Source organism: Lissotriton vulgaris, chromosome 5 (assembly GCF_964263255.1).
Source record: "Lissotriton vulgaris chromosome 5, aLisVul1.2, whole genome shotgun sequence".
NCBI lineage: Eukaryota > Metazoa > Chordata > Amphibia > Caudata > Salamandridae > Lissotriton > Lissotriton vulgaris.
Genome location: NC_141693.1, coordinates 1,338,699,580 through 1,338,723,346, shown reverse-complemented (window position 1 = coordinate 1,338,723,346; position 23,767 = coordinate 1,338,699,580). Strand labels below are relative to the sequence as shown.

Sequence of the window (23,767 nt, the reverse complement as noted above, 5' to 3'; positions counted from 1 at the left end):
TGAAGTCCCCACCCCAGACCACATGTCGTGACGCAACAGAGAGGATTTTGCCCAAAAGTGTAGTGAAAAAGGCAGGTGTGTTGACATTAGGTGCGTACATGGTTACAAATGTAAAGGTGTCACTGCCTATCCTGCCCCATAGCAACGCATATCTGCCGTCCCTGTCAAGTAGTTCCCCATACTTCTGAAATGGGAGCTTGCGGTCAATGAGGATAGCGACGCCCCTCGAATAGGTGGAATACGAGGAGAAAACACGTTCTCCGGCCCACCTACTCGCGAAAGATGTCCCGCCCTGTGGTGACAGATGCGTTTCCTGCAACATAGCTACCTGCACATGATGTCTATCGAGATAAGCAAGTACATTGCAACACTTTCTGGCATTATTCAACCCTCTAATATTCCAGGACAAACAAGTCATATGTGTAGTCGCTGCCGGAGTAGCCATGGACAGCACAACAAAAAACATATCCGTGCCGATACAGGCAGCATAAGAAAACCACCTCCGCTCCACCAGCATCGGCGCCTACACCAAGAGAAAGTCCAAGCATACAGTCCAAGAGAGGAGTGCCTCACGAAACAACCCTCCCCTCCACCCACCCCAGCATCCCAATCATGCCAGAAGCCAAGCAATCCCACCCAGGATCCCACCCCCCTCCCCCCTCCCCCCAACTGAAGCAACATTAACAGCTGAAACACCAGCAAGTCAGAGGGGATCTCCCAGTGGTGGTAAGACATAGAGTGCGCACAGCCACTTCCTAGACCCTAACCCCGTTTCTGTGCCGCCCTCGGTGGAGACTAGGGCCAGGAAAGTGGTCCTTGGTTTACATTACCACAGGGATGTAGAGTCTGTGCAGGGTCATCGTCCACTTGGTCCCCCATGCTTGTGCGCCAAATTGTAGAGAAATCGTGAGCCAGCGCAGCCGAGGTGCGCAGTGCAGTGGATGTTAACAGTTAGTCTTCGTGTGGCGCCGGGGATAGGTCAGCATTGTCACGATCCTCCGCAGCATCCTGGCCTTCCCTGCGTGCTCGCCGGAGTGATTTGAGAAAGTCTTCTACTTTCTGCGGATTGGTGAAGAATCGTTGCTTGCCCTGGTGGGTGACTCGCAGCTTTGCAGGGTACAATAGTGCATAATCTATCTGAGCCTCCCGCAGCTTTTTCATTACTGGTAGGAATTTGCTCCACTCTTCCTGCACCATGGGCTTGAAATCCGGGTAGATGGAAAAAGTGACACCATTATATTGCAGTGATCGACGAGACCGGGCCGCCCGGAGCGCAGTGTCCCGGTCACGATAGTTTAGCAGCCGAGCAATTATGGGGCGCGGTGGCAGGCCGGGTTTGGGCATGGGTGCCAACGAGCGGTGCGCCCTTTCGACGATGAACTGAGGCGAAAAAGCGTCCTCACCAATGGATCCCTTGAGCAGTTTCTCAATGTACAGCTCCATTCTGCCCGTATCTGTGGATTCCGGCACATTGGTGACCCGTATGTTGTTTCGGCGGCTACGGGCTTCCAAATCCTCATTTTTTGCCGCTATGATCCTGAGTAGGTTGTCCATCCTGGATAGTTGAGTGGTGTGAGATGTGGCAACATCTGAGGTGTCAGAGATACGCTGCTCCGCAGCCGTGATGCGCTCCTCATGGCGGTCAACCTTGTGTACCAGTGCGTCTAGCCGAGCGGTGACACCATCAACCTTCTCAACAACAGTGGCGAAGCCCTGCCTCATCTCCTGTATCAGGCTAGTCAGGTCAGCGTCTTTGACAGGAGAAATGTTGGCCTTCAGGGACGACGTGCTAGGGTCCGGGTCCAGCTGCGTCGATTTCGCGCCCTTTCTCGCGGCATCAAAACTAAGTTTGGTTTGGCGGTTCTCTGGCCGCACCATGATGGCGGAGGGGCGCAGCACCCTAGGACTGTGGGGTGTGGGATCCCCGCGGGTCCTTGGTCAGGGACGCTATCACCAGGAGGCAGGGCCACAGCAGGTGTAAGATGGATTTGCTCGCCAACAGTGCAGCAAGGGTCTCGACGGTGACGATGCGGGGTCCTGGTGAGGTCGGGCAGGCCCTGTGTGGTCCGGTGGCCGGGGGGGCGACTGAGCCCGAGTGCCGGAGTGATTAGAGCCCAGCTTCTTGTCTCCGCTTTGTATGCAGGCGGTTCGAATGAGGGTAGAGCAGTCGAACCTTAATGTGGGATCTCTACCCAGGTGCAGCCTTCGATCTTGGGCTATTGCAGCAGGTCCGCCTCACGCAGTGCAGCCAGCAGGGGATGGAGCAATGCCACTGAAATGAAGGGAGAGTGAGGAGGGTCCCAGACTGCTCCGCAGGGAGGTCGCGGCTGTTCGATGGCTTGGGACAGCGTCCGATTGCAGGAGTAATGTGGTTGACCTGGGCCGGCCGAGGCTCAAAATCGGTAGCTGCAGCAGGTTTAAGGGCCCGGGCCCGACAGTCGGTCCCCCCGTGAGGCAGCCCTCCGATCCGCGCCGTCTCCCGAGGGCCCCAATCAGGTGCAGGTACTCCCGGGGGCTCAGGATGTGAAGCGTCCGCGCCCCGGCAGCTTCCAGCGCAGAGGGATGGCAGGCGCCCGCCGCGCTGTGAACGAGGGCGGCGGGGGCAGTGAGGGGGGCGGGGGGGGGCCTCCGCACAGTCAGGCAGGCCGCCTCTTACCTACCCCGCAGGTCCGCCGGCCAGAGCCAGTCCAGGGGTCCGACAGTCGCACCGAGGAGCGGCCTAGCTCCTCGTGGCCAACCCCGGTCTTGCGTAGCTCGCTGCAGCCGAAAACTTCTAGAAGGCACAGCTCGGGCTCCGAGCCTCACAACGCCTTCAAACTTGGAACGAGTGTGGGAAAGGTCACCCTGGAGCGGATCACCGGGAATTGAGGCAAATGTGGGTCCCGTGGCAGAGGATAGTGACAGGATTATGGTCCAAGGAGCGGGAGCTGCGAACCTAAGCAGCTGTTAGACGGACCTGGAGGGTCGGCCGAGGACAAGGGGAGAGGTCTCCGGGGAGAGCCGTCTCCAGCGATCGTACAGACAAGTAACTTCCCCCCCACAGATGTACACCACACAAAGATAAGGTTTAACGTTCTTTATAAGCAATCTTTAGGTACGGTAGAATGGTACAAGGAGGTCAGGACTCAGGGGTCCCCTCGATTCTAGTCTCTTGGATGGGAAAGGGGGTAGCGGGACAGTCTTGTTACCAAGCTGGTAGATGCGATGATATGATGGTTAGCTCACAATCCTCGAGCTCGGCGTTCTAGGAAGACGGGCCGCGGCAGCGCCGGCAGGTCCCGAGATGATCGTAGGTAGCGACGGTCCGCGGCAGCGCCAGCAGGTCCCGGTGAAGGTGGTAGTTACAACGGTCCGCGGCAGCGCCAGCAGGTCCCGACGAGGATGAAGGATGCAGAAGGTTGCGGCAGCGCCAGCAGGCAGGACGATAGTTCACAAGGCAGGGCTGCGGCAGCGCCAGCAGTCCGTCAAGGATGAGTTCTTCACGGTGTCTCTCGACTCCAGGATACAACTGCGTTCCTGCTCTGGAGCTGCCCCAGTTATAGGTCTGGCGCCCTTTGATGTCCGGACCCTCGCACTTGGAGGTCGGGAGGTCCGGGATGAGGGAGTCCAGACACCCAGCAGGGGGGTGGAGCCAGCGCCCGGGGGAGCTGGGGGCGATCGGCACCTGGCGGGGGAGAGCCATCGACACTTCTTTCTCCCATTGACCTGCCAAGTGGTCCGTTCACCTCCTGGGAGGATGGTGGTGCCGGGATGTCGGGGCCTGGCCAGGCCCAGGGTTAGGGTCGAGTTGAGGCCACGCGGCCTCGTGGTGCAGTGCCCAAGATGGCGGCCAGGCCGGGCGATGGAGCTGACAGTGGCTCGGCCCCATGATACAGAGATGTCCGGGGGCAGGAGTCCCGTAGGGGACGGGGTGCGGGTTGCTTCTGTGGGTAACCTCTGGAGGGCCGGTGCGCGGGCCCTGTCATGCGGGGAGGGAGCAAGCCCTTCATGTGGCCTGTCCAACATGCGTCCCCCCCAGCTGAAGGCGGGGAGAGTCACCCATCCTCTTGGGGACTCTCCTCGTCGAGGCAGAAAAAGCGTGACAGGCCATCCGCGTTGGCGTGGTCTTGGCCAGGTCGGTGTTCCACAGTGAAGTCCATCCCCTGCAGGGAGATGGACCAACGCAATAGTTTGGGATTTTCCCCCCGCATCTGCATTAGCCACTGCAGGGGCCGATGATCTGTTTGCACCCGGAAGTGGGTACCGAAGAGATAGGGCCGGAGCTTCTTGAGGGCCCACACTACTGCGAAGGCCTCCCTCTCGATGGTGCTCCAGCGCTGTTCTCGGGCCAGTAGGCGTCTGCTGATGAAGGCCACCGGTTGGTCAAGTCCTTCGGGGTTCAACTGGGAGAGGACCGCCCGATGGCATGGTCGGAGGCATCAGTTTGTACGATGAATTCCCGGCTGTAGTCGGGGGCCTGGAGCACAGGGGCAGTGCACATGGCGGCCTTCAGCTTCTCGAAGGCCGCTTGACAGTCTGGAGTCCAGTTGACCTTCTTCGGGTGATTTTTGGATGTGAGTTCTGTGAGGGGCCCCACAATGCTGCCATAGTCGTTCACAAACCGCCGGTAGTATCCGGTGAGCCCCAAGAAGGCTCGGACCTCGGTTTGCGTGACTGGAGGCTGCCAGGACTGGATGGCAGCGATCTTGAGTTGAAGAGGGGCCACCAGACCGCTTCCCACTTGGTGTCCGAGATAGGTCACGGACCCCTGACCAATTTGGCACTTGCTGGCCTTGATTGTGAGGCCGGCCTGTTGGAGGGCCTGCAGGACCTCTCGGAGGTGGCGGAGGTGGTCTGACCAGTGGCAGCTGTACACAGCGATATCGTCCCGGTAGGCGGCGCTGAACTCTTCGAGTCCCGCCAATACCTGGTTCACCAGTCGCTGAAAAGTAGCTGGAGCGTTCTTCATGCCGAATGGCATGACTTTGAAGTGGTAGTGGCCATCGGGGGTGGAAATGGCGGATCGTTCTTGAGCCCGGGGGGTGAGACCGATCTGCCAGTAGCCCGCTGTCAGGTCGAAGATGCTGAGGTAGCGGGCAGCCCCCATGCGGTCGATTAGTTCATCTGCTCAGGAGATGGGATGAGCGTCGGTTCTGGTGACAGCGTTCAGACCCCGATAGTCGACGCAGAATCGGAGTTCAGGAGTGGTGCCGGGGGCAGCAGCTTTGGGGACCAGCACGACCGGGCTGGCCCATGGGCTGTCCGAGGGCTCAATGACCCCGAGTGTGAGCATCTTTGACACTTCTTCTTGGATGCAGGCACGTACCCGATCTGGTACGCGGTACGCCCGATGTCTGATAGGGGGACTGTCCCCAGTGTCCACGTCGTGCAAGCACCAGGGGGTGACCCCTGGGGTGAGGGAAAACAGGGTCGCAAATTGCAGCAGGAGGTCCCGGCAGTCTTGGCGCTGTTCCGAGGTGAGGGCATCTGAGAGTCGGACCCCGTCCACGGAACCATCTTTCTCACGGGTCCTTAGGAGGTCAGGGAGGGGCTCGGAGTCTTCTTCCGCTCCACTGTCTGTAGCCATCAGGAGGCTGAGCTCCGAGCGCACAAAGTGGGGTTTGAGTCTGTTGGCGTGGAGGACCCGGAGGGGGTTCCGGGGAGATTCCATATCGATGAGATAGGTGACGGGGCTCTTGCGCTCGACTACCTTGAAGGGCCCCGTCCACTTGTCCTGCAAGGCACACGGTTCGGTGGGGGACATCACCCATACTTGTTGGCCAGGTTCGAATTCGATGGAGGAGGCATTTTGATCGTACCATTTCTTCATGTCCTCCTGACTGGCCTCAAGATTCGCTTTTGCTATTTCCCTGAATCGTCTGGTCTGATTGCGTAGGGTCAGGAGGTACTTGAAGACTTCTGGAGGGGTCTTCAGGGGGGCCATCTCCCAACCTTCTTTGACTAGGCTGAGGGGCCCTCGAACAGGGTGTCCGTACAAGAGTTCGAAAAGGCTGAAGCCGAGGGACTTCTGGGGGACTTCTCGATAGGCGAAGAGGAGGCACGGGAGTAGCACATCCCACTGGCGACGGAGGGGCTCTTCCAACCCCCCGATCATCCCCTTGAGTGTGCGGTTGAACCGCTCGACTAGTCCGTTTCCTTGAGGGTGATAGGGGGTCGTGAATCGGTAGGTGACCCCGCACTGTTGCCAGAGGGATCTCATATATTTTGAAATAAAGTTTGTGCCTCTGTCACTGACGACTTCTCGGGGGAAGCCCACCCGGGAGAAGATCCCCATTAAGGCCCGGCCGACCACCGGGGCTGTTACAGTTCGCAGGGGAACAGCCTCGGGGTAGCGGGTGGCGTGGTCCACCAGTACCAGGATGAACCGATGTCCTTGTGCTGTTCGGGGGTCCAGGGGCCCCACAATGTCTATTCCCACCCTTTCGAACGGGGTGGTAACAACTGGGAAAGGTGGCAGAGGTGCTTTGAGTTTGCGGCCGCTCTTCCCGCTGGCCTGGCACGTGGGGCAGGACCGGCAGTGGTTGAGGACGTCGTTTCTCATCTTTGGCCAGAAAAAGTGGGTCACCAGGCGACTGTAGGTTTTGTCCTGTCCCAGGTGTCCAGCCAGAGGGACATCGTGGGCCAAATTCAACAAGAAGTCTCTAAAACGGAGGGGCACCACCAACACTCGACTGGCCCCTAACTCCGCGATTCTCTGTTCACTATACAACAGGTCGTTGTCCCAATAGATCCAATGGGCTCCGGCGGTATCTCCCGCGCTCTGGGCGAGGGCTTGCTGTCGTAGTCCCTCGAGGGAGGGACAGGTCTTCTGCTCTTGACGGAACTGTTCCTGGGTGGGCCCCCCTTCTTGACGCCACTGAGCCAGGTCGGGAAGGTCTTGGAGCTGAGCGAGCCCTTCGGGGGTTTGCTCTGGGGGATCGGTATGGTCGGTGTCCTCCACTGGAGCGATCGGGGGAGGAGGTGCTGGCCATTCTGGTTCTTCAGGTCGGGAGATGGCACGGGCGGCCATGGACCGGGTGGTTACGCACGCCCAGTCCGGGAGGCCCAACATCCCCAGGTGCTCTCTTCTTTCCACGGCGGCCCACGGGGAACTCTCAAGATCATTCCCCAGGAGACAGTCCACGGGGGCATCATCTCGGACCGTCACCTTCAACATGCCGGAGACTCCTCCCCATTCGAAGGGGACGCAGGCCATCCGACACAGACTCTCGGAATTGTCGGCTGAACGGACGGGGCAGAGGATGTTCGGCAGGATCTGTTCTGTGGTCACCAGGTGACAGCGGACGGCCGTCACACTGGCCCCCGTGTCACGTAGGGCTTCAGCCTTGCGCCCATTAATGTTCACCCACTGACTGTATTTTCTGGTGTTGGTGGGTAGGGGAGCCCGCGGGATCATGTCTCTTCCCCCTAGGCACGCTAGAACCATGGCGGCCGGTTCCCACTCTTGTTGTTCTTGTTCGTAATCTTCCTGTTCTTCGGAGATTTGCTCTCCTCCCAGGGCGACGGCAGCTACCTGGCGGGTCCCCGGGGTCTGGTTCTTTGGGCAATTCGGATCATTGGCGTAGTGGCCGACTCGCTGGCATCGGTGACACGTGACATTGGCTCGGAACCCCGGGCGCATCGGGGGGTTGCCCCGGCTGGCCGGGGGCGGGGTGCTGGTAGCGGGAGCGGCCGGGACGGTGTCTCTTCCCCGTCCCTGGCCTCCTCCTCCTCCTCAGGGACGGTGCTGACCTTGGTTGTTCCTGTTCTGTTCGTTTGGCCCACTCCGGCCTACTCGGGTGCTCTCCCATCGGTCAGCCTCGGCGGCGAGCTGCTGTGGATCAGTCAATTTACTGTCGAGGAGGTGCTGCCTGAGCTCGACGAAGCAGTTGTTGGAGAGGTGCTCCCACACCATGAGATTAAAAAGTTGCTCGTAGGTCGTTACGTGGCTCCCCTTGATCCAACCCTCGAAGGCTCGGCTGAAATAGTTCACATATTCCACCCAAGTTGTACCCGGGATTCGGGTGCAGTCTCGGAACCTCTGGCAGTACATTTCGGGTGTGAGCCCATATCGAGTGAGGAGGGCAGCCTTCATGTGGTCATAGGAGGTCATCAGATGGTCTGGGAGCTGTAACAGGGCATCGCGGCCTTCATTGACGAACCTCCCCCATAGACCGGCTCCCCAGTCACTTCGATCGATCCGGTGGGAGGTCATGGCGATCTCGTAGGCCTTGAACCACTGTTGTATGTCGTCGTCTCGGAAGTACTCTCGGACGACATCCTTGGGGATGTGGACCTTTTTTTCTGTCGCTCCTGGGGTGCGCGGTTGCTCGGGCACCCCCAGGTCTTTGTTTTGCTTCCGTAGGTCTAACTCTGCCAGTTTGCGCTCGTGTTCGTACGCTAGTCTCTTTTCTTCGAGTTCTCTTTGCCTCTATTTTTCTTCCCGTTCTTCTCGGAGCCGCAGATGTTCTAGGTTCAGTTTTTGTTTGGCTAATTTTAGTTCACCGTCCATTTTGAGCCGTGCCATTTCTAACTCATGTAGTCTGCTTCTTTCTCTCTCTTGGATCTCTTCCTGCGAGAGACCCGTTCTTCGCTCTTCGGGAGCCGTGGTGTTCCTCTCTGATGCTGCAATGTTTTGGTCCGGGGGTCTGACGGCCCCGGTTTCTACCCAAGACTCAATGGCGTGCTTGAAATCGTCTTTAGTGCTCAGACCGGTGGTAGCAATGCCTAGTTCGATGCAAAATTGTTTCAACTCACGATGGCTGTACTCTTCCAATTTCTCCATCTGGAATTTCTCGGTGGATCCGCTCTCTTTGGTTGTCATTGTGGTTTAGTCGTGGGGTGAGCTACTCTCTGTACGATTACGCGTTGATTCGGATCGCGCCGCTGGCCACCAATGTTAGACGGACCTGGAGGGTCGGCCGAGGACAAGGGGAGAGGTCTCCGGGGAGAGCCGTCTCCAGCGATCGTACAGACAAGTAACTTCCCCCCCACAGATGTACACCACACAAAGATAAGGTTTAACGTTCTTTATAAGCAATCTTTAGGTACGGTAGAATGGTACAAGGAGGTCAGGACTCAGGGGTCCCCTCGATTCTAGTCTCTTGGATGGGAAAGGGGGTAGCGGGACAGTCTTGTTACCAAGCTGGTAGATGCGATGATATGATGGTTAACTCACAATCCTCGAGCTCGGCGTTCTAGGAAGACGGGCCGCGGCAGCGCCGGCAGGTCCCGAGATGATCGTAGGTAGCGATGGTCCGCGGCAGCGCCAGCAGGTCCCGGTGAAGGTGGTAGTTACAACGGTCCGCGGCAGCGCCAGCAGGTCCCGACGAGGATGAAGGATGCAGAAGGTTGCGGCAGCGCCAGCAGGCAGGACGATAGTTCACAAGGCAGGGCTGCGGCAGCGCCAGCAGTCCGTCAAGGATGAGTTCTTCACGGTGTCTCTCGACTCCAGGATACAACTGCCTTCCTGCTCTGGAGCTGCCCCAGTTATAGGTCTGGCGCCCTTTGATGTCCGGACCCTCGCACTTGGAGGTCGGGAGGTCCGGGATGAGGGAGTCCAGACACCCAGCAGGGGGGTGGAGCCAGCGCCCGGGGGAGCTGGGGGCGATCGGCACCTGGCGGGGGAGAGCCATCGACACTTCTTTCTCCCATTGACCTGCCAAGTGGTCCGGTCACCTCCTGGGAGGATGGTGGTGCCGGGATGTCGGGGCCTGGCCAGGCCCAGGGTTAGGGTCGAGTTGAGGCCACGCGGCCTCGTGGTGCAGTGTCCAAGATGGCGGCCGGGCCGGGCGATGGAGCTGACAGTGGCTCGGCCCCATGATACAGAGATGTCCGGGGGCAGGAGTCCCGTAGGGGACGGGGTGCGGGTTGCTTCTGTGGGTAACCTCTGGAGGGCCGGTGCGCGGGCCCTGTCATGCGGGGAGGGAGCAAGCCCTTCATGTGGCCTGTCCAACAGCAGCCATTCCGCTTACGCGCCCTCTAGCGCCCCTTTTGGCATTAGCTTTAATGTCTCTGATCAGGGGTTCTAGGGCCAGCAGAATGAGGGAAGGGGATAGTGGGCAGCCCTGTCTGGTGCAGCGCTGTAGGTTGAGGGGTTCAGAGAATGATCCATTTATTACTACACGTGCCCTTGGGTCCACAAACAATGCCACCATCCTGATGTATCCCTCCCCCAGGTTGAATGTATGCATGCATTGCTTGAGGAAGGCCCACAAGACTCTGTCGAAGGCCTTCTAGAGGGCGATGGCCACAGTGCTTTTGGAGGTGTGTTCTAGGATGTGGCAGAGGAGTCTTTAGGAACCCTACTTTTGAGCTACTTATTAGGTTAGGTAGGACCGGGCTTAGTCTTGTTGCCTGTATTTTTGCGTAGATTTTGCAGTCTATATTGATTAAGGAGATGGGCCTGTAGTTCTTGGGTAGGAGAGCGTCCTTGCCTTCTTTTGGGATCACCACTATATTGGCCTCAGACATGGATTGTGATACCAACCCATTCTCAGCACAGTGGTTGAAACGCCTTTTCATGGTGGTCCTCAGTTGTTCTAGGAAGGCTTTGTAGAAGGCTGTTGTGTATCTGTCGGGCCCAGGTGCTTTGTTGTCTTTCATTGATTTTATTGCCCTTTCAATTTCTGTTGCGCTAATTTCTTTCCCTAGCTTCTGTGTTTCTATACTTGATAGTTTGGGAAAGTTTATTCTGGCGAGGTATTTTGTGCACGCCTCTGGGTCAAAGCCTTGGTCGTTTTTGTAGAGTTCCTGGTAGAACTCCAGGAAGGTTTTTAGGATGTCCCTGTGTTTTGTGTGGGGGTGTGTTCTGTGAGTCTGTGATGGATGATATTGTAAATTGGTTACTCTTATATTTTTAGTAAGAGCTAGTTGTTTCATGCCCTATTGGCCTCGCAGAGGTTTATGGTCTTGTATCTGTTGATCCACAGCCGTTTCACTCAGAATTTTGTTAAACTCGTATTTCTTTTTAGTTAGTACGCGTAGAATAGTGGTGTCGTGCGTTGCCGAGATATGATCTGCTTCTAGTTTCTTAATGCTCTGCTCCAGCTGGGAGAGTTGCAGGTTCGCAGTTTTGTTGATTTTGGCCTTAATATCGATTATTGTGCCTCTGACTGTCACCTTGAGTGCATCCCACAGTGTGTTTAGATTGGTGTCCGGTGTGTCGTTGTGTCTGAGGTATTCCTTTATGGCCTCTTCTATTTTTTTTTGTTTTCTGGTTCTGTCAGGAGATCACTGTTGAATCCCCACCTATCCTCGTTGTGGCACCCGCTCAACTTAAGGGTGATGCATGAATGGTCTGATACCAGCCTCGGAGCTATCCCTGTGTGTTCTACTAGGTGTGTGTGTGGGTTTGTGATAAGGATGTAATCTATCCTGCTGTAGAGTTGTGTGGGGTGGAGTAGAAGGTGTAGTCTCTCGTGTCTGGGGGCTGGAGTCGCCAGGGGTCTTTGAGGTTGAATTTAGTGCAGATGTTTTTTTGTGTGGTATGCGCTTTGGTGGGTTGGGAGTGGCATTTTGACTGTCTGTCTAGAGTCTGGTCTAGGGGGAAGGTAAAGTCCACTGCGACCACCGTGAGATCGTCCTTTGGTATGGAGTATAATTTCTGTGCTACGTCCTCCCAGAATGCCGGGTCATCATTGTTAGGGCCATAGATGTTGGCGACATGTATGTGGTCCTCCCCTCTTTTCAAGCGTGTTAGTAATAGTCTTCCTACTTTGTCGTGGTATTGTGATTCTATTGTCAGGTTAGAGTTTCTGGATAGCAGCGTTATCTACACCTGTTTTTTCCCTTCTGCTGGGGAGCATACTGTTTGTGATATCAATCTGTCTTTAACTAGTCTGAGGTCTTCGAGGGACAGTTTGGTTTCCTTTAGGAGGACCACGTCCGCTTTGGTCTTGGCAAGATAGGCGAGTATTTTCTTGCGCTTGACTGGGTGATTTAGCCCCTTGACATTGAGGGATACTATTTTTATGTCAGCCGCCAGGAAAAGTTTATTGGTTGGGGCCATTATCGGAGATTGTTGTGGTCTTGTGGTACTACTCTGAGGCCCTAGTGTTTCGTGGGTCCCACCACCAGCTAGGCTCAGTTTTCTGTTGCTGGTCCAGTGACCGGCCCGTGTCTGTCACAGCGAAGGTTCCGTGACTGTTGTATACTGTGCGGGGTATAGAATGACTTCTTGCAAGTGAAAGAGACAATAGGAAAGTGAAAGGATAATAGATGTGAGGAAAAAAAGAACAAAAACAACAATAGTGCCCCCCTTTCCCTCCTCCCTCCCCTCCCCTCCCCCGCTACAAAAAAAAACAACGCATGTTGAACATGCAACAACAATGTCGCCGATCCGTCTCCCTGAGATTGCTGGTTTGTTGTATTCCACCACTGTGCTATAGCGTTGCCCCTTTTTCCCCCACCTCCCTCTAGATAAAAAGATGAGACCAACCCGTCTGCGCAGCGGCGGGTGCGCCAAAGGCAAGCCCGTCTGCACCCGTCCGCGGCAGACCGGGGCTCGGGGCTAGTACCCCTGCTCATTTTATCGCCAATGGTGGACATAAGACTCAAATCAGGAGAAAAGATGAGGGGAAACTAACAAATATGAAGCTGACTTTGTTAAATTGTAGATCTCTCAAAAAACACAAACTAGAGATACATGATCTGGTATCAGAGGACAATCTCGATGTGCTCTTCCTAACAGAAACATGGTTAGATGAGGCTTCTACCCCTGAAACTCTGGAAGCTGTCCCTGCAGGATACAGCCTGCTTAGAATTGACAGAGAAAGGCAAATAGGGGGGGGGATTAGCAATGATCTATAGAAGCGAACTACACTATACCTTAGAAAAGATCATGTTGCCCAATTGTGAAGGTGGTTTCTTCACTATAAAAGTTAACCCCAGAAATATTATTAATGGACTCCTTCTATACCGGCCTCCAGGCAAGGCTTCACAGTTCTGCAATCACCTGACAGAGCTGACAACTCAGTATACTCTTCGGTATAAGAAATTTCTTGTATTAGGAGATCTCAATCTTCATTTTGAAAATCCTAATTGTAAGGAGGCACAGGATGTGATAGATGCACTGAACTCTCGGTCACTTAAACTTCAATCTACGGCACCGTCGCATCAACGTGGCCACCTTTTAGATCCCATTTTTGCCAACTGGGAAGGAATTAAAATCGCCACGCCTTTGCAAATTATCTGGTCAGACCATTTCGTTATTCCTTTTGAGGTTGAAGTTGTCCATCAGGACTGCAGTGTAACTAAAACTAAGCCTCTGAAACACAGAATCTGGAAGAAGTTCACGCAAGAAAATTTTAAATCCGCACTACTTAAAGAACCACCTCCTCCTAATGACACCCTGCTTAAGGCATGGGATGACTATGAGAATTGGGTGTCTAGGGCTCTTGATACAGTAGCACCATGGACATCCAAACCCCCCCGTCAGGCAAAATAAAACTGCTCCCTGGTTTTCTAAAGAACTTAAAGAAGCCAAAGCCAAATGTAAAAATACTGAACGGCGATGGAGGAAAAACTATAACTCAGAGGATAAGTTGAACTATAAGAGGGAATTAAAAATCTATCACTAACTTGTCAGAACAGCCAAAGGCGCTCATTTAAAAGGTCGTATTGAATCTGCCAAAAATCCGACTAAAGAACTCTTTTTGATTTATAAAGAGCTCACGGCCCCAACTAGCCTTGAGGCCCAAGATACTTACACTAATGAATTATGCGATGATATCGCAGATTTTTTCATAAACAAAGTGGACTCAATACATGCCACCTTTACAGGTAGCATGGCGACTAACTACTCGGTAGTGAGAAGTACTCCTGCCACGAAGGCCCATCTGACTCACTTCACAGTTCCTGAAAGGATAGACCTACTCAACATTGTTAACAGCATTCAGTCTGGCTCCCCCCTTGATGTGATTGCCCCCAATCGCTGTAAGGGAGTCATTGACTGTATAATTGAGCAGATTGAACACCTGATTACCCTATCTTTTCAGGAATGTCATGTGCCTGATGTATGGAAAATGGCACAAGTAATACCCCTGAAGAAAAAAACTTATATTCATATCTCCCAGCTACAAAATCTCCGTTCTATCTCTCTCCTCCCCTTTTGTGGGAAAGTTGTGGAGAAGATAGTAAATAGTCAACTTATGAAATTTGCTGAGGAGAACTCCCTTCTCCATTCTACGCAGTCAGGGTTCAGAGCAGGCCACTCTACTGAGTCGGCGGTTCTCTTTTCCACAGAATGTTTGAGACAACTCGCAGATGAGGGGCAGACAGCAGCGTTGGTTTTACTAGATCTCAGTGCAGCTTTTGACACCGTGCTGCAAGCAACGCTGCTGTCTCGCATCTCAGACCTGGGAGTAGATGGGCCAGCCCTGAAATGGATAGTATCCTTTCTAGAAAACAGAAGTTTTCAGGTATTCTGCCCTCCTCACAAATCATCTCTCCGTAAACTGAAACATGGGGTTCCACAGGGCTCAAGTTTGAGCCCCACGCTTTTTAATCTATATATGGAGCCCATAGCCCAAATTGTGGAAACTTTTGGTATGGATATCGTCACATATGCTGACAATACCCAACTAATAATCAAACTTACCCACAATCAGGCAGAGGATACCACCAATTTCTCCAACTGCATGCGCTCTGTGGCAGAGTGGATGAACAACAACTGCCTACGCCTTAATGGCGATAAAACTGAATTGTTGATAGTTGGTAAATCCTCCTCCGCCTGGTCGCAGGACTGGTGGCCATCAGAATTGGGTACCATTCCCCACCCCGCTAACTCTGTTAAAAATCTAGGAATATGGCTGGATGCGGAGCTTTCCGTTAAGCAACAGATTTGCAAAATTACGGGTAAATGTTTCGGAATACTAAAAAAACACTTAGTCTTAGATCTTCTCCCCATCAGTGCCAGGAAGACACTTGATCATGCCCTGGTTACTCCACACTTGGACTACGGCAACACTCTTCTGCTGGGACGAAGCAGAAAAGGTTTACGTCAATTACAATGTGTTCAAAATGCCGTGGCCCGCCTGGTACTGAATCTCCCACGCAGGGCTTCTGGTAAAACAGCACTACGAAAACTTCACTGGCTCCCTATCGAGGAGCGCATTAAATTCAAAGCTCTTTGCTTTGCTCACCGCATTGCCCAAGGAAAGGGGCCTAGTTACCTGTGCAACCTTCTGACCATCCATCACCCCGCCCGGAACCTTAGATCCGCTGGAGCGATGTTGTTTCAGATCCCTCGCGTGCACAGGACCAGGATGGGAGGTAGCTCCTTTCGCTTTCTTGCAAGTAAGCACTGGAACAATCTCCCTCTTGACCTGCGCATGGAGCCATCAGAAACAAGATTTAGACAAACTAAAAACCTACCTCTTTCCTAAGCAATAAGTGTTTCTGTAGCCCAGGTTTCCGGACTAGGCCCCTAACCTCGGCCTCTTCAGGGTACTGTAGCATTTCTAAGCGCGGGGACACACTGTCATTAGTGTAACCAGGCGCTCTATAAGTGGTTTTATTATTATTATTATCCCTTCTTCCTGCCCCTACAGCTTATCCCTTATGGCTTTATCTTGGTTGTTAGTGAGGTGGAGAGGGAAAGATGGCCCTATATCTATTCTCGAGGCCCGCTTATTGCCTGTACCACCTTTCCTTTCGGCCACTGGTCTTTCCCCTCCTGCCCCCTTCCTTCTACCCAATGTCATTGACACTTGCTGGACCCAAAGTACGTAGGTGCAAGATCAAAAGGATATGGTGACAGTGTCAAATCGCGTTGTTGTGGACTCCGGATGTTGCAACTCTGGATGCTGCCCCGCCAGCCGGTATGGCGGGTGTCTCGTTGGGGTCACGTTGGTTTAGGCTCTGCTGGGGTCCTGTTCTTTGGTTTGGTGTCCCTTAATCCGTTCCCTTGGGCTGGCGACTTCGCTCTTGCGAGTTGGGTTATTCTGGTTTCAATGTGCTCTTGAGGTAGGTATGAGCTCAGTGCATGTTGGTTGCTATTGAGGTAGATTGTGAGATAGATTTTGAGGTAGATATGTTTCTTCAGGTTTTGTCTTTCGATATGGCTGTTAAGTTACAGATAGTTCACTCCGCTCTGAGCTCCGGCGAGGCCCTTCTCTTGCTGCTACCTGGCTAGGAGGTCTCCATCTCCTGTGGGGTTGGGCCGTTGAGGTAGTTCCTTATCTCTTTTGGGTCCTCGAAGATGCGTGTATCGCCCCTGTCTGTTATCCTGAATCTGGTTGGCCCGATGAGTGAGAACAGTATGTTCATCTTCTTCAGACTGTCTCGCAGGGCTAGGAACCCTTTTCTAGTGTCCACTGTGGACTTGGAACAGTCTTGCGTGAGGATTATCTTATGTCCGTTCCACATCATTTGGTGGTTTTTCCGTGCATAATTGAAAATGGCTTCCGTGTGCTGAGTTCTCAGCGGTTTACATATTATCGGGCGAGCTCCGGTCTTTGTTGTGGGCCGAAATGTAGAGACCTAGTGGGCCCTGTCCAGCTCAAAGGGATGATCGAGTTTGAGGTTAGTGATTTTTGGTATCATGACCTCGAGAAAGGCCTGGCACGATCCCGTTTCCTCCTCGGCCTCCTGCGGGACTCCTAGGATTCTTATATTACCACGCCGGTTTAGGTCTTACAGCTCAGCCGTTTGTCTCTGTAGGGCTGACGTTGCTATGGTTACAGATTTTAGTTCCTTGTTTACCAGCAGGTCCGCATCCTCGATGTCACTTATTCTCTGCTCTGCAGCAGCCAGTCTGTTGCTGGCAGCATGTATGTCGGCCCTCACCGCTGCTAGCTCCAGTTGTATGGCATCCGTGGTTTGTTTTGAGGTCTTGGCCAGATCATGGACATCTGCCAGTTTCTTTAGTATACTTTCTAGCGTGTTGGTGATGTCCGGTTTCTGTTTAATAGGTGAGTTAGAGAGGTTGGATTCAACTTTGTTCTTTTTTTGTTGCTGCTGCAGCCGTGCCTTGTTTCCTGCCATGTCTCCCAGGCCTCTTCTCTCTTGTTGTAGGCCGAATCTCCTTTTGCTGCTTGGAATCGAGACTAGAGCACCGTGGTCCATAGGTGACTTCTTTAATGTGTATTTTTTTTTTTATGGTGTTTGGGTCCAAAGGCTATACAGCTTAGGTAGCCCCCTCAAGGAGGTCTCTGGGTTGTGGCTGTGCGTCTCGTTTATTCTTGTTTGGGTGTTTATCCTTTTTGTTGTTGTGTGTTCCGACTGCCTCTTAGTGGTGTCACGGCGTGTTCTCTTCCGGTGCTCAGTCTAGTTTTTTTAAACCCCATTGTGTATGTTGTTGCTTAGGGTCTGGGGTCTTAGGGTCTGGGGCACTTTGGTTTTCCGCCACTTCTGAGCTGGACTCTCTTGGAAGGCTGCTTCCCCCTAGTGGTTTGTGACTGCTTGTGCCTGTGTTGCTAGGGCAGCGGTTCATTCTGCCAGAGTACACCCTTGAGCTTGCGGCTTTGTCGCTGTCTCAATACCATCGTGGGGTTCTGTCTCGGTTTTGTGAATCCTGGGCTGGTCTAGCTCACGGTTTGGATGAGCGCTGGTTGCCAGGTATCGAGCTGGGTCCCGCTGGCTATGAAATTGGGGCTATGAGTTTTTGGTGTCTCCTTCCCCTCCAACTGGCAGGGCAGTGCTGTTGTGGGCTTCCCGTCTCGAGTTTGTGAGGCTTGATCCCGCGTTCGGGCGGGCCGGGCTGGTCACGCATGCGGTCTGCGGGCTTTTTGTGGAGGTGCTGCCGGGCTGATCTCAGCTGGTTCTCTCGGCTGGGTAATCAGTGGTTGCCAGGTACCGCGCGGGGTATCGATGGTTATAGGTTTGGGGCTACGCGTTTTGGCGTCTCCTTCTCCCCCAAATGGCGGGTCCGTGTCCGGAGGCTATTCATATCAGTCTCGCTCTCTTCCGTCTTTTGCTCATCACCTCCCCTCTACGATGCTTAAACCCTGTGCTTACTTCTCCTGCGTTCGGGCAGCAGGGCTGTTCAAGCTTGAGTCTGCAGGCTGACGTCAGCTGGTAGTTGGAGTTACGAGGTTTGGAGTCTCCTTCCCCTCCAAAATGGCGGCTCTGTGTCGGGGGTTGTTGAGGGCAGACCTGCACGCTCCTCACCTCTATATTCAGTCAGCGGTTTGTTCTGGTCTGCCCTGTCTTCTTCTCGGCAACTCGTCTTCTTTTTTTGTTTTGTGTACCGGTGTCCAGATATCATTCTGCTGTTCTCCGTTTCCCAGTTCTTTTGTGGCTCCGCCTCCCCAAGATGGCGCCCTCCGTTTTGGGTTTGGGTTCAGTTTAGTTTTCGTTTGCGTGGGCACTGTCGCCTGGTCGTGTGATAGAGTGCTCTTTTTGGAGCCCTTTTCCACCGTCTTGCCGCGTTTACGCATCCGTTGCTCCCCCCTGCGGTGCCGGTTAGCTCTTTTGCAGTGTAAGCTGTACTGTGTTCTCCCCAGTGGTTTGCGGTTGATTGCGCTGGGTCGCTGTGGGGCGGGGTGGTGATTTTATTCTCTCCTGAACTGGGTGCTGGTTAATTCCCGGGGCTGGGTTGCTTCGGCAGTCTCTGCAGCCCTTTGTACCATTGCTTGCTTTGCCTTATGATTAGTTTCGGGTTCTCTGCGCCATCTTGGATCTCGTTTCCCCTCCTGGAAAAAGTCTGGAAATAGATCTTTATCCTCTTCGATGGGTTACCTTTTTGTTTGGCATTTCTGCCCCAGTCATTCCGATCTGTTAATTTATATCTGCCTCTGTGGCCATTATCTATCCCCCTGTGTTCATTCTGTCATTCTTTTTGTCAGGAGGTAGTCTCAAGCAGGTTATAGATCTAAATAGAGTTTATATGCATTGTGAACAGTGGATTCTGTCTTGTCGTGGGCACAATTGTGAATTGGGATTGGGTAAGCAGCCCTTTATTTTTGTTTTACCCGTGGAGTAACATAGTCTTTTGATGACTGTACGACACTCTTAAAAACTGGCATTTATTAGCATGTCTTCTCCATAGATAATGTTTTATAAGCAAATCATGCTCCTTCTAAACCGATGTCGTGTCACCACTACAGTATGGGGCGCTCTGTACAACTGTGATGTATTCATTGTGGATTCTTGTAAGCCAGTTCTTCTCATGAGGATTGTAAAGCTGGTAGTTTTTCCAGGCACCGTTCTTTACAACTCCTACAGTATTTTCTTCTCCCTCATCATCCTCCTGTGCTTTGGAGTCAGGTGTTTGTAGACATGACAAAAAGCAGTAAAAAAATCAGGTGCCACTGTAAACTGTGGATGTGGAACATTTTCATACTTTTAGAAATTGGAAAAATATGGCGTTTTATGGCAAGGCTACCTCAAAAGGCCATGTGTTGGCTTCTCTGCCTCAATGGCCTTGAGAATGTTTGTCAGACTTTACAATCTTTGGTCTTATGCACCAGATGGAGACAGTATATGCATTCAAATCGCCAATCTTCAATATTAAGTCATTTCTTGGCAGAGTAGGCATGAGGTCTGAATAAAGATTTCTTTACCTCAGACATGCAAAAATGAACATATCAACCAAGATACAGTGTAAAACAAAGGTACTGCTAAAGAAACAGTCTCAGGATGTGTTTTGACCTACTGCAAATGTGTCAGTCCCCCCGAGACTCACATGCTCGACGACAGGAAATGGTTCAATCTTGTTAATCAGCTAAAGATCCAGTGGTGGAGAAAGTTCATTACAACAAAGACAACATTTCAAAGGAACATTCGCCATATCGTCCAAAGTACTTTTCATAAAACCAGAGTACAACAACAGTTGGGAAATATCTCTTCAGAGAAATGTGAATTTGTTCCCATCTGGATGTCACCAAATGTCACAGTAATTTTCCATGTTTCAGTGCTGAAGACAACATCATAAAGCACTGAGACCTGGAGCATACAGAACTCAATTGCAGAGCCAATCTATTCATACCTAAGCCAAAACAAACATGTTCTGGACTCAATCCCACACACTGGACATAATACCAGATGGCAGTATGTGAACCTGCAATAGGTGCATGCTACCAACTTTCTTGTTAAGACTTACAGCCTTCTGTTACCTCAAAGATTGTGACTGTAAATACCTTCAATACACTTAAAATAACACATGACAAAAGAAAAGTATGCAAGAAAGAAAAACACAGTAAAGGCAGAATGATGGCCTTGTGATACTCCGGGGAAGAGATTCTTGAAAATAAAGTAAAAACTTACCCACAATTATTTACAGCCATGAGATCCCCAACTAAAAAGAATGGATATGTCAGCAGATTCACAGTAATCTAAGAGAAAGCAAAGACAGTTAAATAGGTATACACATAAGTAATAAACAATTCAATGAGGCCAAGAAAACACAAACATACACAGAAACAAAAACATATAAAATCAGGGAAATTCTAAGATACATAGAAAAATAAAGACTCAGCCCTAGTAGAATTTCAAAAGTGACTGCTACTAAAAAAAGTTATATTTCAACAGAACCCTCCACAGGGTCAGAAGGGGACATAATGTGTATGTCAGATGTGCATAGAACCGTGGACATCATCAAGTGAAGTCCCCATGCTTGTTGTTGGTGCTTAATGTGAGTGGTAAAAGGTCACCATGTGGCATCAAACTTGGCTACCCAGACTCGAATGATGGCGGTCAATTTTTCCATTGCGTAAATGGACCATACCTTCCTCCACCATATACTTAAGGAAGGAGTAAGTGGTTGCTTCCACAGACACGCGACGCAAATTTGCACCGCTGAAAGCAAGTGGGAGAGCAGGCGGCCTTGAGGGATAAATGTGGGGAACAGCCTGCCAGCCCCTGGGTCACCCAAAAGAATCGTTAGTGGTTCAAGTGGAAGATGAACGTTGGTTATGGTCTGTATTATATGTTGAATCTCAACCCAGAAAGTCCGATTCACTAGGCATGACCACCATGTCTGTAGGAAGGTGCCCCTTTCCCCGCACCCTTTACAGCACAATTTTAGAACCCCTGAACATATTGGCTAGTCTAACAGGTGTGAGATATGAATGGGTCAACATTCTATATATGCTTTTTCCCTACAGTGGACACAATTCAAAGACTTGGTCGCCCTAAGCCAGATGACACCCCAGGTGTTATCTCAGTGGCTAACTCTCTTTCCCACTGTAATCAGTCAGTAAAGCCACGATATGGCCTTTCAGCATAAGATATTGAGAGAGAGGGACTCCATGGTATGTCATCGCGCTGGAGAGCCAGATGCGCAACAGGCCTACCTGCCCAATGCAGAGACTGTTGCACCCAGTTAGGGCAAATTTGGTTTATAGATCACCTCTTGGCCATAGGTCTCCATCATCATTAAAGACGCCCAGGATGGGGGATCACCCCTGACCTCAATAAAAGGAAGCTGAGTGAGCAATACCCGGAGGGAAGTCAGGATTACGGCACAGGGGGATTATTTTGAAGGGCTATGTCTGGAATGCCCTATGCTGTCACATCTCTCTCCAGTAGCAGTGATGTCACCAGCAACAGTGGGGGAACTGTCACTACAAAGTAAGCCAGGAGCCATAACAGCCCCGACAGGGGGGGAGTGGGGGAGAAAATGCCTTTTCGACTTGAACTCGAAGCATCTAATCAGGGTCATTATTCCAGTCTAAAGAAGGGCAGAGTTGTGTTGTCAAGATATAAGTAGAAACATCGGGGTACCCAGGCCACCCTCCAAAACTTGCTCAACATTGATCTTGCCACTCGCAGGGACTTGCCCTCCTACATGAAATTCAGCATTTTCCTGCGGACAGGTTTATGAAGCAAGTGGGCAAGGGCTAGCGGCAGAGTCTGGAGGACATATAACAAGCAAGGCATGAAGTTAATTTTCAAACTATTAAGTCTATTAAGTCTGCCCAGCCACGAGATTTCTAGTTTAACTCAACCATATAAACTCTTGAAGAGGGAAGTGAGTTGGGGGGTATGTTCCAGTATACGCCTTTCGTCTGCGACAGTAAATGAATCCCTAGATAAAGGGTGGCCATCGTCTCCCACTGGGAACTCTCCTCGCCCCGGATAATGCCTTCCAAACACCTCTGCCTTATCAGTTAGTGAAGTTGATTTTAAAAAGACCGATAACTGAGAGAAGGTGTCTAGTTCCTCCATCAACGCTGGAACTGTGGAAGCGAGAATCGTTAAGAAGCAAAGTATGTCATCAGCGAGTAAGGAAAGCTTATGTTACACTCCATCAACCATCATGCCAGTAATGCAAGGGTTAGCTGGAACTTCAGCCACAAACGGTTCCATTGTGAGAACAAATATGGAAGGGGATAGTGGGAATCCCTGCCGTGTGCCCAGAGTAAGCCGCATGGACTGGGAAAAGGAGCCATTGATAGCTAGCCAGGATAAAAGTCTTCATTTTAGGCCCTATATGGACTCTGTCCAAAAACCTTAGTGAGGTACCTCCAGTCCACTCTTTAGAACATCTTCTCGGCATTGATGGAGACGGGGGCCATTGGTTGACGTTGTTGCTCGAAGACTTCCATAAGGGCCACTGCCTGCCATGTGCTGGCATTGCCCTGCCTGTTACGGATAAAGCCCAATTGCGCTGTGGTGATTATAGTAGGCCAGATATGTTGGAAGCGGGCAACCAGGATGAGGCCAAAATCTTCACATCACAGTTGAGAAGTGCTGTAGGCCTGTATGAAGGGCATCAGGGGGAGGAGAATGATGTTCGATTATGCCATAGTAACCAGGACCACGTTGTCAAAAATTAATTAAAGATCCACATCAAGGTATCAATTAGGAAAGAAGCATAGGCTTCATAAAAGGTGGTTATAGCCATCTGGGCCAGGTGCTTTACGTGAAGGGATGGCGCCGATGGCCACCCTGACCTCATCCGGAGTACTTTCCTCCATCAGCAGGCGCAGTTCCTCAGATCAATCTGTGAGGGGGGTGGGAGAGGGGGGGGCATAGGAGCTCAGGTAGTCATCCTGACGCTGAGCATCAACAGTTGAGCCTAATAGAGAGTGGAATAGTAGTTGTTGAAAATCTCACGATTCTCCTCCATCTCCCGATGGCAGCAACCATCATTGTTTATTAATCAATCACGATTTATAAAGCACATGTAATCAGCCGATAGGTTATCCAGGCCTTTGCAGCTCCCAAATGTTTATTCGAACAGCCAGGTCTTGAGGGCCATTCAGAATTCCGGAAGTGAGGTGATGATGTGGAGGTGCATAGGAAGGCTGTTTAAGGTCTTTGCTGTGATGTGGGCGAATGAATATCCTCCACTTCTGTTTCAGTAGATGCGGGGAGTATGGGCAAGCGAAAGGGAGGTGGAGCGTGGTCTTCTCTATGGTTGGTAGAAGGTCAGTCTGTGGTTAATGTAGGTGGGTCCTTGGATGTGTAGAGCAGAGCGTGGGTCAGCAGCTTGAATTGGCATCTCTTCTGTAAGAGGAGCCAGCAAAGTTGCCCGAGGTGGGGTGAGTTGCAGGTTCATCAGGGAAGGACAAGTATGAGTCTGGCTGTGGTGTTCTGTATGGTCTGAAGTCTCTGTAGAAGGTGTGCAGTGATGCCAGCATTGTCTCCTTTTTCATATGTTTGGTTGACATAGACCAGCTTCTTGGCAGCAGATTTCATTAAGAGGTGTTCAAGTTTGACCCGAAGCTCCCGCAAGACTTGCAGAGTCCTGCGGAGCCTCGACCTGAAGTATTTGAGTTCTATCTCCTGTTGGCGAAGTTTGCCTGCCCTTTCAAAGGCCACCGTATGATATATACGTTTTCCTTGGAAAACTGCTTTTACAGCATCCCAGAGAGTTGCAGACAAAACACTGCCTGTGTTG

The 23,767-nt window shown here is 52.0% G+C and overlaps 1 protein-coding gene across 1 annotated transcript in view; it reads right to left on the bottom strand.

Moving 5' to 3' along the window:
* Positions 1–23,767, bottom strand: part of MTCH1 (mitochondrial carrier 1) — a 360,468-nt gene that overhangs the window by 58,375 nt on the left and 278,326 nt on the right. The window contains exon 10 of the mRNA XM_086923273.1: positions 20,188–20,255. Coding sequence (XP_086779399.1) covers positions 20,188–20,255 — 68 coding nt within the window. The remainder of the gene's footprint in view (positions 1–20,187; positions 20,256–23,767) is intronic.